The 15,416-nt window shown below is 44.3% G+C and overlaps 1 protein-coding gene across 1 annotated transcript; it reads left to right on the forward strand.

The window, feature by feature from the left end:
• Positions 1-7,225: 7,225 nt before the first annotated feature.
• LOC122319474 lies at positions 7,226-13,253 on the forward strand. The gene is made up of 6 exons (XM_043206801.1): positions 7,226-7,330; positions 8,343-8,483; positions 8,705-9,063; positions 9,255-9,592; positions 9,707-10,260; positions 10,329-13,253. The coding sequence occupies exons 1-6, from the start codon at positions 7,226-7,228 to the stop codon at positions 13,251-13,253; spliced, it is 4,422 nt and encodes a 1,473-aa protein (XP_043062736.1).
• Positions 13,254-15,416: the final 2,163 nt, after the last annotated feature.

A 15,416-nucleotide genomic window follows, 5' to 3' on the forward strand; every position in this document is an offset into this window, starting at 1 on the left:
GGCCACATACTCGTCTTGGGTGCCAGAGAACTCTGGCACAGACTTGATTATGTCTAATAGTAAGTCACACCTAACCTCAGGATTCACAGTAACCTTCTCGTACGTGATGATTTGCGGTGCTTCCACCTGCAAACTCTGTACCCGCGCAGCTAAGGTGTTTATTTGTGATTGAAACTGGGTCTGTTGTTGTGCCAATGCCTGTCTGACGGCATTGTCGATAAATGCTTGGATCTGAGCTGGGTCCATGGTGCTGTTTATAGGGGGGCTAACTAACGGCTGATCTACTATCGGGCTTGCTTGTTCCTCCTCCCAACCGTCCTCACTATCGTATTCAACCTTTATGTCTCTATAAGTACCTGCCCAACTCATTGGTTGGTTGACACAACACAAATATGTATTTTCGCCGAGCACAAACGATCGGCTTATTATGTATGACAGGAAAAGGTATGCAATATAATAATCTTTTATTGGGTATGCAACGAAAATTTGTTTCGTCAAAGTATGCAATATTTTTTACTAAAAGAGGGTATGCAATGTATTTTATTAAAATTGGGTATGCAAATAAAAAAATTTTGGTTCCTCTAAAAGGTATGCAACACTTATTTTTTAATAAGGTATGCAACAAAAATTTACTCTGCCGAAAATATGCAATGCTTTGCGATTAAACCCACAACGCACAACTATTACGTGGCCAGATACACAACTTTTTTCACTAGTAAATTTCTTGATTGCTTCAATGAAGTCACTTGTAAAACTTACATGGTCCTCTAACTTAACTACCCTGTTTGTCGCCTGACAAAGTGTGTTAAATTAGATTGGTGGGTTCAGATTGTTGGTTGGGCGCCAATTATGTAATTTCCGGCGGGTCCAGAGATCTTCCTTCTTTAGCTGAGGTTCGTCTTAGACACCGTTTACGAAGATTATGTTGGAGGGCTTGACTTCGCCCCCTTAGTTATTATCACTAGCCTTGTGGCGATAGCGATTTGATTGTAAATAAGAACAATTGTGTTTAACGGCAGTAAGCCGGAGCAAGCTGTGGTTTATTTCGACACAAGATTTGAACTGAGTAGAAGACAATATTGAAAACTAAGTTTACCCTCGAGCAATGCATCGCGCCACCACAAGTCGGCAAGCCGACTCAGCATTTCTTGCAGCGTGAAGCAACACTCCCGACAGGAAGTGTCAGCTTTCCGCTGCCAGGCGTTCTTTGCGCGGAGCGCTGAACCCAATTCTGGCGCGTCAGCATTGTTTATACAAAGCTACTTAGTTGCTACGAAGCAATACATTGTTAATTGTTAACTTGTATGTTTATGGATGTGGCCTGCAGATAATTCTCAGTAAATCCATTGTGATAGTGATGCCTCATGCTGCTCCTTATAAGGATCCCTGTCCCTTTATGGGATTTAACATCGGGTTGATTAGTACCGTATAAAAACTCTTCAGCTCCTTGTAAATTGGGAAGCCTCTGTAGTTTGCTGTGTAATTGCAACCTTTTTTCACTGGGTTTTTTTTCTTGTTTGCTGGGCAGTGTGCAGAGGCGTGGAGGTCTCCTCAAATTACACATACAGTGGCCAGTGTACAGTTGCGTTTAAGCGGCCCTCATACTGTGATTTTACATCGCAGAAGAAACTGTATTTTGTAAATTTTGTAATTTTGTAAATCTTGTATCTATTTAGGTGCTTTTTGTTTCATTTTCGAGCTCAACCTTAGCGAAAAAACCCCTTCCCTCTTCCGGAACCACTTTGGACTCAATGCCCTTCAAAACAACTTGTAGACCCTTGGTGCTTTTAAGCTGGTAGATGTAATAATTTTTGTTTTTGTCGTTCAGATACTTCGTGGGCTCTCTTGTCTTCCGTATTTGTTTGGACTTTAATTTCGTGGATTGTGTCCTTTACTAGTGGAGTTATGTGAAAATTGTTCTTCCCAATAAGGTCAACCAGCTGATTCACTAGGGCGCTTGAGCTCTTCTCACGGATAAAATTTGGTGGAGGCTTTGGCTTCTTTTTTGCAATTTCTGATGCCTCTGATGAAAGGTCGTCAGTGTTCTGTGCCAGAAGCTAGAAGGCTAGAGCCTATTGGTGTAGCTGGCGCTTGGCTTGGCTGTTGAGTTAGTATTGACAGAGAGCGCGCTTTTGTACCGATGTACAAATTAATTTAAACATCAAAAAATATAAAAATATATTATCCACCATAAATGTAATATTATATAAACCAAAACGGTTGTTAAAACTAAAAAATATGTTACACAGCAAAACCAAAACAAATTAATAGGTTTATTGTACTCACAATTTCAATAGTTATAAATCTTTCTCACGCTTCGATTGACGGCTCCCTAGTTGTAAACATTTGCACGGCTTTACCGTCGATAGCAGATATAAACAATTTTCAAACTTTAAAACCTGTGTATCGAGCGGGTTGTTGTCCAGAAATAATTTTAAGCAGACACCGATAGTTTGTTACCGATAGCTAAGCGGTATTATATCGATACAGATAGAGGAGGAAAAAGAGGAGATAGAAAAGGCACGCGTAAATAAGCGCATTTAAAGTTTTGTGAAAGCGATTGTTTATTTAGTTTAGTTTTATAATGTTACCCTCTTAGCCAACAATAAACACTCCATCAATCGAAAAGCCAGCCATCATTTGGCAAGGTGTAAGAGGCAGTAAGAGTGTGAGAGACACGGAAAAGCAGAGGCAGCAGAAGAGTCGTCGGTGTGGGAAGTTTTTAATGGGATAGGTATTCCCAAAAGTTTAGAGGACAAGAGATTACAAATCTCGAATCTCCTTTCCTTCGTGGCTGATGGATTCTATGCAAAGTACTCAGGAATCTTGGGGAGAGGTTACCGTGAGGTATACATGCAAAAAACTTGTGTATTGTTACGTCGGTGTATTAGTGCCCGGTAAGGACTGAGGCCGAGGGAGGAGCATTTGATGTTCAGGCAGCAGGTTGCCAGCGTAAGCTCGTCGATTTTGGGTCGTGGGATCTTAATAAGCCTCTCAGCTCTTCAAAATTAAATATTAGAAGTGCCTGTAAAAATAATTACATTCGCACTGTTCGTCAGTCAGCAGTCCTCACTGCCCCGCAAACTAAGCTGCAGCTTGAACGTAAAGCGATAGGACAATGTTTCTGCCATATTCCCTCCCCTTCCGCATGGCTGATGGATCGTTGCGGGCCGCGCAAGACAGTCCCCTTTTGTCAAGCCTGTCCGTCATCATTTCGTACCTACTCCACTTCTCGCGTCAGCAACCCCTTTGCAAATGTTAACCTACTCACTTTGTTGTAGTTCAATTAATATAATAAATTTTTTGATTAATATATTGTTGGCTAGTGTCATGTGTAATATAAAAATTTAAGGCAAGTATACAAAGATTATTAGAAGTTCACTATAATTATTTTTAGCAGGGTGTATGCAGTATCCACCAATAATCTGTGGCGGTAGAGTTTACATTTTCGTAGGAACGGACGTGCTGGCCTGCGGCCAACGCGAGTGACTCGCTTCCAAAAATAAACACGGATTTCGAGTATTCGCTTAGATCTCTTACATTTAAGCTTGCGGTACAATATCGAAAATATACATATAAATGGAGTGGTGCATCTGCATTACCTCGGTTGAGCGTATTATCTAGGGCGTAGGTAAGTTTGGGCGCAGGGACCGACGGTTCCGACGGACGGCTATTTATGGCAAAAGCAGCTCGCAGTGGTTTCTTACGCAGTCTCTCGGTGAGGACATATTTAGTCGACCGCTCGAGTCTTTTTCAAGCCCCGCACATGTGAGGGGCACCGGGAGGGTTGAAGCTGAACTTCAACGTTGAATATTTCTCCTCTGCCGATTTTCATGGTGATACATCTCGGTACCCGCACTTCCCTTTCCCGGGGCAATAAATCCAGGCAATGCCTCAAGTCTGATGTATCGTCGTCGTTTTGCAGGATTTTGGCCCGCACGATGAACAACCCTTATAGCCCCAGTGGGTCGGACATGACAACGCTCAGCACTCTTCTCTTTTGTTCGTGGCTGTCGAGTTTTCGCATAAGTCAGGAATATCGATTTAGGCATCTACCGGAGCCCGAGCACTTTCTCCTGATTCTTGGGAGCAACAAGGCACCTATCGGACATATCGGCGCCATCCTCCAGCTTGCGCAGCATTTTGGATGATTTTAAGTTCATCGTCAAATTTTAAATCCCCCTCCTGCGTGGATCTTCTTTACAGTAGTGGCGATCGACACCATTTCATACTCAGAATTGGCTGATTCCAGCCAGTCATCGACAAAGGCATTTTTTATACTGTAGCCACAGCATCTGGTGATTGTGTCGATTGTGTATGTTTATACAGTTGGCCCAGGCTGGAGAGCATGAAGCTACGAACGTCATGGCCTGCATCGCATAAATATAAGGTCTACGTATAGCATCTGCCCATATGCACAGAAACATTTGAAAGTTTTGATCCTCAGGTCGCACTCGCACTTGATGAAACATTTCAAGTATATCTTCTGCTATAGCGCCTTTGCGCTCACGGAATCGTAGTAGCGTGCCCAAGAGGGACACTTGAATGTCCAGTCATTTAAGCAAAACATTGTTAAACGATGTACTTCGGCCGCAGCATACCCCAACTACCCTTGTTTTCCCTTTGTCTGGTTTGGTGACTGTAAATATTGGAAGGTACCAGTAGCGAGAGCTGTGTACGATCTCCTTTACTTCCTAATGACTGATAAATTTCTTCAGATTATTCTGCATGCTGTCAATCATGTCTCCAGACAGCGAAGTCGGCTTACCGCCATATGGTATGAGTCGGATAGATCCACTTTGTCGTAGCCACAGACTAAGCCAGTTTGGTGCTCGCGCACCTCAAGCGGGATGCTGATTTTAATGTTGTCCACACCGATAATAATTCTCGCCTTTACATTCTCATAAGTTGGAATCGGAATGGATTGAGGTGACAGCGCGAGTTTATGAGCTCTTCCTCTAAGCTTTGAGTGGGTAAATCCAGATGAGCGACAGTTCATACTCCTTTTTGAACAAGACGTATGGCCGAAATTTTAACGTTCACAAGTTTGGACGCTTGGTCTGTTATGTCCCCGGTACAACGCAAACAAAGATCTTTCTTCAGTCCATCCAGCTCCAGTTCATAAGCAAGTTCTCTTTCTATCAGAGTACAGGCAGCGCCTTCGTCCACCAGTGCAAACGAACTTACGCATCGTGTTCGTCCATATAGTTGTACCGGATGTACCGAAACAACGCCTTTCCCTTCCATGAAAGAGAACTGGCGAAACGACTAATGTTTCCTTATCGTATCGTTTGATAAATAAGCGTGAAGCAGAGCGTGGCGAATTCTCTACAGTCGTCCAATCCGCAACTCTTTCTGGATCTGCAGTTCCGAACTGCGTGTGGCCGCAGGCAGCAATAGCATACATTTCTAGTTCTCACGAAATCCCAATCCAGGAATTCCGTGCATACCGACAGCCTGTGCACTCTTGTGGATGTGATGTCGTGTCGCCTGTGGTGGTGTAGTTTCGGAGTGCCCGAGCACTAGCTCCCTCGGGTTTCTGCGATCGCCTACGTTTGGCGCTTTTCGCGTAACCATAGTGGCACACATGGCGACGCCCAATAGCCAGTTCTCGAACATAGGCAAATTTGCACAGCCTTCTCCTGATAATAGCCGATGTCAACCCCAGTCAAATTTTAAATCGTTTGGCAGCTTCTCGACGAGGTTGTCGCACAGTAATTTTAAACGGCCAATGCTATCCTGATGATTCCATATTGTTGGACCGAACTGCAGGCTGAAGGCTGGAGAAAATAATCTTAGGTCGGCCATTTAGCATTCTTAGGATCCTAATGGCATAAGGAACTGTAGACACGGCCTCCAAAGATGCTCTTTTAAGGCATCTTTGCCAAAGCCGCATCGCTCAGTAGACGTATTAGCCTGAAAGGGTAGGCTGTTGTTTCGAAAGTCTGCGTTTTCTTGAATGGCCTGTGTGGTTTGTGTTCGGGCCAGCTAACCTCCTTTTGATGTGACGTGTTTGAATGAACAGCTCACCGGTGCTTATCTTCCTCATATTTCCTTCGCCACCGTCTGCAGGCGCGATGTTCGCATACGCGTTGAGTGGCGTGCACATCAGCCCAGTTATCCGAACCTCTCCTGGTCGCCGAGCTTCACCTGGACGTATATCGGTTAGCAGATTTACTTTATTTTCCGTTTTATTTTCTTTTGCTTCTCCTGGGCATTTTAGCGATCATGTGCTAGATATAATTGTAACCTGCTATGTTGTGTTGAGCCTTGACCGCAAATAGGTAAGGCTCCTCGTTGTGGCTCAACGCTTAAGTTATGCCGAGTTTTAACCTTGTACCTTTTTACTCCAAATGGCGACATGAACTTCGTTTGGTCGTAGGAAAAATATTTCAGAATATTGGCTCGCGGCTACTGCGAGATACTTCGCACACAAATTAAACATGGATTTCGAGTATTCGCTTGGATCTCCAATGATGAATTTGCACTGGCGACTGATGTGCTCTTAATTCTCTTGATAATGTTTGGTGTTAAATCCTCTCCCTTTAAGCGCGGACGTCCTCGATCGCGATGTAGAGCCTCTTTTGTGTTGTGGTTGGCCTGGAGTCTTCTTTTGGGGCTACGGTTTTCTCGTTGGTTACTTTGAGGATTGCTTGAGAACTTCTCTTTGCGATTATAAAGCGTATTAGCAGTACGACCAATAAAATTAGGAGCGTGGCTAAGATTGTGAAGTTTGCTGTTATAGCGATGTTGTGGTTGCCTTTCATTAATTCCAGTTGCTTTGTGTTGTTTATGTTGACTTCTTTTAGCATCTGCAATGATAATACCTCGTCTACCCTTGTTTTCTCTGCCATCAGTTACAGCAGTGGTGGAGTCGCTTCGGCGGGTGTCATGACTTTTGAGATGTAGATGTCGCCTCCAACTCTTATAGTTGAGTTCTCGAATTGGATGAGAAATGTCCCTTTTAGGTCCATGGTTTCCTTATCTATACCGACAGTTCCCACAAAGTCAGTTAGCACGAGCGTTAATGAAATATTAACTTGGTTTGACAAGTTATAGAACGCCGTTTCGTATTCCTCTACGTCAAGCACATGGATGATTTTAAACGTGCCATTCTGTATTGCGGCAGTACCTGTTTTGATGGGTATCAACTGCGAGAAAGAGTAGTCTTATATAGTTGTGAGACCGAAACGTGTTGGTAAGAAAAATAACCTGAAAAGATATTATGATTATATTCAAGATTATATTCCTCTACGTCAAACACATGGATGATCTTAAACGTGCCATTCTGTATTGCGGCAGTGCCTTTTTTGATGGGTATCAACTGCGAGTAAGAGTAGTCTTATATAGTTGTGAGACCGAAACGTGTTTGTTGGGTCAAAACCCAATTAGAATAATCTTGTATATTTGAATTCCGCGTTTTTTGAATGATGTTAACATAACAGCTGTTGCGCTAGGCTGCCAACTCGTACTAGCGAACGAGTGGCAGATAGGAATTAGAAAAAAGAGAGAATAGAACAAGGACAGATAAAAAATTGAAGTTGAAGATATAGCCACGAGGAGTTTAAGTGAGGAGAAATAATCAAGAATTGTCATTAAAATTTAACTATTAAACTAGCACCATCCGACTTATCATTTATACTCAAGAAAAAGCTCTTGTTTTTACATTTTGGCGACCGTGACAGGACTTGTGCTACGTTTTAGTTAATTGTGGTGATGATTGTGGTTACGTTCGCCCCCATTTTTACTTTGCTCTAAGTCTCGCACGAGCATTTACGACTTTTGCCCTGCCAAACTCTCGTACATTCGCGCACCGCGTTCGCTGCCGATCTACCCAGCGTCCGCATAGGATTTTCGCTAGTGCATTTGCGCACAATTACATGCAACGCAGCTGCCGGCTATACTCAAGGGTCTCCCGCCGCATCATTGGACATCGTTGGACATCCTCCAAGTGTCATCGCCATAGTTGGAGTCGACATCTCGGTCCTCCATCTATACATATTGCCCCCAGAAGCACCCTCATACATAACCTCATTCTGTCGCAACACTCTAGGTTGCACTCTAGGCTTGGCGAGCGAAAATTTTCCACTACATCTCGTCGTCTCGCTCGCTCTCACAGACCTTGTCAAGCAAGGAATTGCCAGATCGAAATTAAATAAAGTAAACAAACATCTGTAAAAATGTCTTCGCTGGAGCAACTTAAAGCTCAACGAACGAGTGCTCGAAAAAACCTTACACGTATGAGCAAATCAGTGGAACCTGGTTTGAATTTATCTCCGTTGGAATTATCTTGCCGTTTGTCGATTTTGGAATCGTATTTTAAACTTGCTTTATCTACCCAGGAAGCCATAGAGCAGATGGAGCCAGCTGAGGCGCAGCGCAATACTCGCTTCGAAATAGAGGAACTGTTTATCCACGCCAAGGTTTGCGTTCAGGAGCAACTTGAACCAGACGCTAACAGCACCGGCATTCATGAATCTACGGTTAATTTTGGGCACACATCTGCAGTTAAGCTCCCGCGCTTATCATTGCCGACATTTGACGGCAAATACTGCGAGTACCAAAACTTTATCTTGTCGTTTGACCAAGTTATTGGCCACCAGCCATCCATGTCTAAGATCGAGAAGTTCAACCAGTTATTAAACTGTCTTCGAGGACCAGCCCTTGAACAGACAACTACACAAAGGCTCTGGACCGCTTAAAGCAGCGCTATGACAACCCGACTCTCGTATTTTTGGATAACATATCGTCACTCTTCGCATTGCCAACTGTCGCCAAGTCAAATGGTCAGCAGTTGCGCAGCCTAATCGATAATGCATCCGCATTATACAACTCGTTGCGTTCGTTGAGCTCCGAGCCACAGATTTGCGAGGCCATGCTCATCTCCATAGTTATGGGCAAAGTGGACCAGGAGACTAAGAGGAAGTGGAATGAGTCGCTGGACTACACTACGTTGCCTTCGTGGGACAAATGGGTTGGAGTCGTTGAACGTCATTGTCAATATTTGGAATCGGATAAGAAGCCTCCTGCTGAAGCCCCTATGAGTCAACCAGGAGGCCATAGGTCGCGCTCGCAGAGGAATCAGGCAAGTCTGTCCTTCAATTGCACCACACAAACTTGTAACATCTGTTCACAGATAGACCACAAGACCTTTAGATGCCCAGAACTAATCAATCTCGCCCTAGATAATCGCCTCAATGCAGTAAAGCGCCACAAGCTATGCATTAATTGCCTTGGCAGGGGTCATCTTGTAGCCAACTGCCCGTCGACGCGGAGGTGCCACTCATGTGCACTACCGCATCACTCGCTGCTTCATCGGCCATCGCCAGGATCGGCCGCAGCTCCCTTGCCACTCCCTCAAGCGGAGCCTGTACAAGTTTCGGATGCGCAGTCGCGCATACTCACACGGAGTCTCGTTCCGACAGTGTCATTCTGGCCACGGCACTGATTCTGGTCAAGGATGCATCTGGAAGCTACAAAATAGGAAGAGCGCTTTTGGATTCATGTTCTCAGGTGAATTTCATATCCGAGGAGTTTGCCAAAAGACTTCGACTGCCACGGAGCAAGCTCAACCTCGAGATTCGTAGCATTGGTGAAACACAAACGCGAATTAAACACCACGCAACCACCAATATCAAGTCGAGGCACAATTGATTCGAGTTGCTCCTTGATTTTTGCGTAACATCCCACATCGCCTATCATCCAGAATCGGAAATTGACATTTCTGCGTGGAACTTTCCGCAGCACTCATCTCTTGCTGACGAGAGCTTCAACAAGTCTCGTCGGATCGATCTGCTTTTGGGGACGGAAACCTTCTTCGATATATTGGCAGTCGGCCAAATTAAATTAGGAAAGGATCTGCCCGTACTACAAAAAACACTACTTGGATGGATAGTGTCTGGTCGATGTCGAGCTCATCCTAGAACACTCCATCAGTACTCATCTATCGCATTAACAGAAATTGACCAAAAAATGGAACGGCTATGGCGCATCGATCATGTGGAGCCTCCTGAGATCACACTTACGCCAGAGCAGCGAAACTGTGAGGAGTTCTACACCAAAACGGTACGACGTAATTCAGATGGTCGATTGGAAGTACGATTTCCATTTAAAGATGAACATACCGTTCTCGGAGCCTCATTCGACATTGCCAAAAGGAGATTCCTCTCCCTCGAACGCAGCCTATGCAAAAGGCCTGAGGTAGGGGCCAAATATGTTGAATTTATGCAGGAGTTTCAAAATCTGGGACACATGAGTCCCGTGAGCCATCCACAGTTAAACACTCCGCATTATTATATTCCGCACCACTTCGTGCTCAAGCCTAATAGCACATCAACAAAGCTCAGAGTGGTTTTCGACGCATCTTGCAAGACGACGTCCCAGAAATCGCTCAACGACATTCTGATGGTCGGGCCGACTATTCAGCCAGAAATTTATACACTACTCCTGCGTTTTCCTATGCCATCACTGCTGATGTGGTCAAGATGTTCCGCCAAGTCAACATGTTTGCCGAGGATCGCAGATTCCAATACATTCTTTGGAGAGCGTCGCCATCGCAACCATTGAGCTCCTTCGAATTGAATACTGTAACTTATGGCACAGCGGCTGCACCGTATCTAGCCATACGCAGTTTGTCATATCTAGCCGACAAATTCATGGACAAATTGGAGATTGGAGCTAAAGCCATCAAATCGTCTTTCTATGTGGATGACTTCCTAGGTGGAGCGGATACGGTAGAGGAGCTACATCAAATCAAAAGGGAAGTTACAGCGATTCTACAGGATGGCCAATTAGAACTCGCAAAATGGCATTCAAATCACTGCAAGTTTGTCGATGACGCTACAGTCAAGCATTTGCAGTTGGACGACGAAATGCTAACCAGCACACTTGGCCTAAAATGGGACCAAGTACGGGACACATTCCTGTTCTCGTTCTCGCCAAGATTCGATTCGGACCACGTCACCAAACGCTCCATTTTGTCCATAGCCTCTTCGCTGTTTGATCCGTTGGGATTAGTTACTCCCATCATCATAGTGGCAAAAATTATCCTCCAGGAGCTGTGGCTCCTAAAACTACATTGGGACGAGTCAGTACCCCAAGGCATTCATACAGCTTGGATGTCCCCGCTTGCATCGCTTTCGTCGTTGGAGTCTGTAGCAATACCAAGATATTGCCTCCAATCAGCGATACATACTTTTCAAATACACGGCTTTTGTGACGCCTCCATTCGAGCGTATGGATGCTGCATCTACGCTCGCACAATCGGATCAGATGGGCTGACCAAGGTACAGCTAATCACATCGAAGTCCAGAGTTGCTCCCACCAAGAAGCTATCTCTGCCGAAATTAGAACTGTGTGGAGCACATTTGTTAGCACAGCTCTACAAAAAAATCGTTAGAATCTTCGCTGACAGAAAGACGACTTCGTTCTTATGGTGCGATTCTCAAATTGTTCTACATTGGAATCGCCAACACTCGGCCACCTTATCAACCTTTGTCGGCAATCGAATTGCCGAAATTCAAGAACTCACGTCAGATTGCCACTGGAGACATGTACCTACTCACTGCAACCCGGCTGATATCTTGTCCAGGGGCTGCACTATCACCGAGTTGGAACAATCGATATGGTTCGAGGGACCTGAGTTCCTAGGCCAAGATCATCAACATTGGCCAAAGGACAGTCGAGACAACAGTGACATTAATATGGAAACTGTCCAACTGGAGAAGAGAAAATCAGCCTTTGCCGTACACACGACTAGTAATCAACTGCTTGAAGGAATCTACAAGATCAGTTCGCATCATCGCTGCCTTCTAGTTATCGCTTGGATGTACAGATTTACTCAGCGCTGCCGTAAACTAACGCCATTCCAATCACCTTCGCCGACGCCAGCAGAACTGATGCGGGCGCTACATTGCATCGTCTGGAATATTCAAACTATTCACTTCGCTCAAGAGATGTCCTCGGTCCTGAAGGGCCATCCGATTCGCACAAACCTTAAAAATTTTAGTCTCATCCTCCAGGTTACAGATGGCTTCCAAATGCTAAAGGTCGGAGGGCGCCTGGAGCTAGCAGACTACCCAGAAACCCAAAAGCATCCTGTGCTGCTCCCAGCTAAGGATCCATTTGTGTCACAGTTCGCTCGCCATCTTCATCTACAGAACTATCACGCCGGGCCACGGACGCCCGTCGCTTTAATTAGAAAACAGTTCTGGATAGTGAATGCAAGGGACTTGGCGCGACAAGTCGTTCGCTCATGTATACATTGTCGCCGCTATCGACCAACTCTCGAAAGGCAGCTAATGGGCCAACTGCCTAAAGAGCGGATCACACCCTCTAAACCATTTTCAAGATGCGGAATAGACTTTTGCGGACCAATCAACGTCTATTTGCGCATCCGGGGTAAGCCGCCTACCAAGGCCTACCTAGCCGTCTTCGTTTGCTTTGCCACGAAGGCGATACATGTCGAAGTGGTATCGGATCTCACGACGGATAGCTTCATTGCATCACTAAAGCGTTTTATTGCCCGACGCGGACATCCCTCGGACATATTCTGTGACAACGGTACAAATTTCGCAGGAGCTAAGAACAAGCTCGAATCGTTGAAGCAGTTTCTGTTTAAAGACGAAACAACAAAAACAATCCACTATTCCTGTCGCTCAGAGTTCATTAACTTCCACTTTATTCCACCCAGGGCTCCACACTTCGGGGGCATATGGGAAGCTGCAGTAAAAAGTGTCAAGGGACTACTCAATCGCACTCTTCGAGACACCAGGTTAACCTTCGAGGAGTTAGCCACTGCAGCTGCTGACGTCGAGGCGATCCTGAACTCTCGCCCGTTAACGCCGCTCTCATCAGACCCAAACGACCTGGCCGCTCTCACGCCTGGCCACTTCTTAGTGGATGACGCACTCCGAGCACTACCGGAACTTCCACCAATCGACGACAACCTGGACAAGTTGGATCGATGGAAAAGGGTCAGCGCACTCAAACATCACATCTGGAGTCGCTGGAGCCACGAGTACATCAACGAGCTCCAAGTTCGCACAACCTGGACGAAGACTTCACCAAATTTGGCTGTCAACGACATGGTCATCGTTCACGAGGATAATCTCCCCCCACAACGGTGGCTTCTTGGGCGCATAGTCAGCACGATTGCAGGAGCGGACAACATCGTGCGTGTAGCCGACGTACGCACTGCCAAGGGAATCATCGGCCGCCCTATACGGAAACTCACCTTATTACCTGTCTCTTGAAAGTCAATCGCATACTTTCAAGGGGGCCGGTATGTTGGGTCAAAACCCAATTAGAATAATCTTGTATATTTGAATTCCGCGTTTTTTGAATGATGTTAACATAACAGCTATTGCGCTAGGCTGCCAACTCGTACTAGCGAACGAGTGGCAGATAGGAATTAGAAAAAAGAGAGAATAGAACAAGGACAGATAAAAAATTGAAGTTGAAGATATAGCCAGGAGGAGTTTAAGTGAGGAGAAATAATCAAGAATTGTCATTAAAATTTAACTATTAAACTAGCACCATCCGACTTATCATTTATACTCAAAAAAAAACTCTTGTTTTTACAGTGTTGGTAAGGAAAATAACCTGAAAGGATATTATGTTTTTATATTTTTTTGTGGACCACCCTCCCTGAACGAGTTTAAATAGTTGTTTTCATATCTTCTGCAACTAACTCCTTTCTGTACTTTGGTGATAATTTGGAACCTAGCCTTTTATCGATCCTAACATAGACTACGTCACCTTTATCATACTGTTTTATGGGGGATTTCTTTTGATTGTGATAAGGAATACTTCCTTCTCGTTTATTTTTTAAACTTTGAGTGAAATCTTTACGTACAGAGTCTAGTATTTGGGGCTCTGTGATTTGGCGATGACCGAAAAATATGTCTATTGGATTTGTTTTCGTGGTTGAATGAACGGATGCAATGTACTCCTGAACAGCTTTAAAGATTATTTCTTCGAATGTAGCTGTGCCAGAGTCTCTGCTTAAGCATCTCATAATTTCTGTCAAAGTTGAGTGGAATCTCTCAACGTGACCATTACTGGTAGAAGAATAAGATGGTGTCGTGTAGACAGTTGCTTGTAGCTGATCTTGCAGCAAAAATTTTATGGTGGCGGAGTTTAGTGCTTTCTCGATGTCCATAACGACCAACTTAGGCATGCAGAAGGCTATCATTATTTCCCTTAGCGGATGTTTCAAGTCTTTTGAAGCTTTTGATTAAAGTAGTTTAACTTGAGCGTATTTCGAAAATTTATCTATTGCTGTAGGTACAAGTTTTTTTTGTGTGGTATAAATGTCTATGTGGATGATCTGGCCTGGATGAGTTGGTATCGGAGTTGAATGTATTTCCCTGTTATTAGGATGTCTGTCATACTTGGATAATTTGAAAGTTTTGCAAGGCTTCGGACTCTTCATCTGATGTTAGCAGTAATAGCTGATTCTTGATAACGTTAATCGGTACGCTTTCCATTGGTATCAGGGTATGTGAAGAGCTTTGATCACTGTGAATTGTGGCTGTTGTAGAATTCACCTGCGTGTCGACTGGGATTCTAGAAAAAAGCGTCTCCTACTACATTGGAGGTACCTGGCCTGTATCGATGCTCATGATTATATTCATCCAAGTAACTTCTCCAGCGTTTTAGATTTGCGTTATTATTTCTCGCGCAAGGGTCAGGGGCTAACGATCGGTGTAGATAACCGCCTTGGCAGTACCGTATAGATACATTAGTAAAATCTTGAGAGCCCATACAATAGCTAGCAATTCTTTCTCATTTGCAGCGTAGTTTTCTTCGGTCTTCGTTAGAGTACGAGAGTTAAACGTGATAGGGCGAGAATCTTGTTCAAGGACTACACCAATAGCGAAATTTGATGCATCGGTGTGTAGTTGAAACTCTTGAGTAAAGTTGGCATAAGATAGAACAACATACTAGAAAGCTAAAGCTCGTCTTATTTTGCTAAATGCATCTATTTCCTCTTTGTCCAATTCTATTCTAGTTCTGTTGGAGATGTATTTGGATGTGCGACCGTTTTCGCCTCTAAGTAGAATTGTGAGTGGTTTGGCAAGCTTCGCTAATGAATCTTCTATAATAATTGGCTAACCCCAAGAATGATCGTAATTCCCTTAAAGTTTTGAAGGCCGGAAAGTTTTTGATTGCCTTTACCTTTTCGGCGTTCGTCTTGATACCGTGCCTAGAAATCGTGAACCCTAAGAAATCGACTTCTTCTCTGAAAAACTCACACTTATCTATTTGAACTTTCATGTTGGCTTCATTTAACGTTTCGAATACTCGGACTGACTGAAAACTATGATATCGTCGATATACACGTGGCATATTTTCCTTACGTGGTTTCGTAAGATATCATCCAACGCTCTCTGGAATATTGGTGGCGAGTTCTT

The sequence above is a fragment of the Drosophila yakuba genome, chromosome 2L (assembly GCF_016746365.2).
Source record: "Drosophila yakuba strain Tai18E2 chromosome 2L, Prin_Dyak_Tai18E2_2.1, whole genome shotgun sequence".
NCBI classification, from domain to species: Eukaryota; Metazoa; Arthropoda; class Insecta; order Diptera; family Drosophilidae; genus Drosophila; species Drosophila yakuba.

What these genes read in the sequence shown, in the direction of transcription:
- LOC122319474 (XM_043206801.1), top strand. Translation starts at nt 7,226, where the DNA reads ATGATTATATTCAAGATTATATTCCTCTACGTCAAACACATGGATGAT. An exon ending in TTGATGGGTATCAACTGCGA is followed by an intron (nt 7,331 to 8,342) that starts GTAAGAGTAGTC and finishes TTATCTACCCAG; the next exon opens with GAAGCCATAGAGCAGATGGA. An exon ending in AGTCAACCAGGAGGCCATAG is followed by an intron (nt 9,064 to 9,254) that starts GTCGCGCTCGCA and finishes GTCATCTTGTAG; the next exon opens with CCAACTGCCCGTCGACGCGG.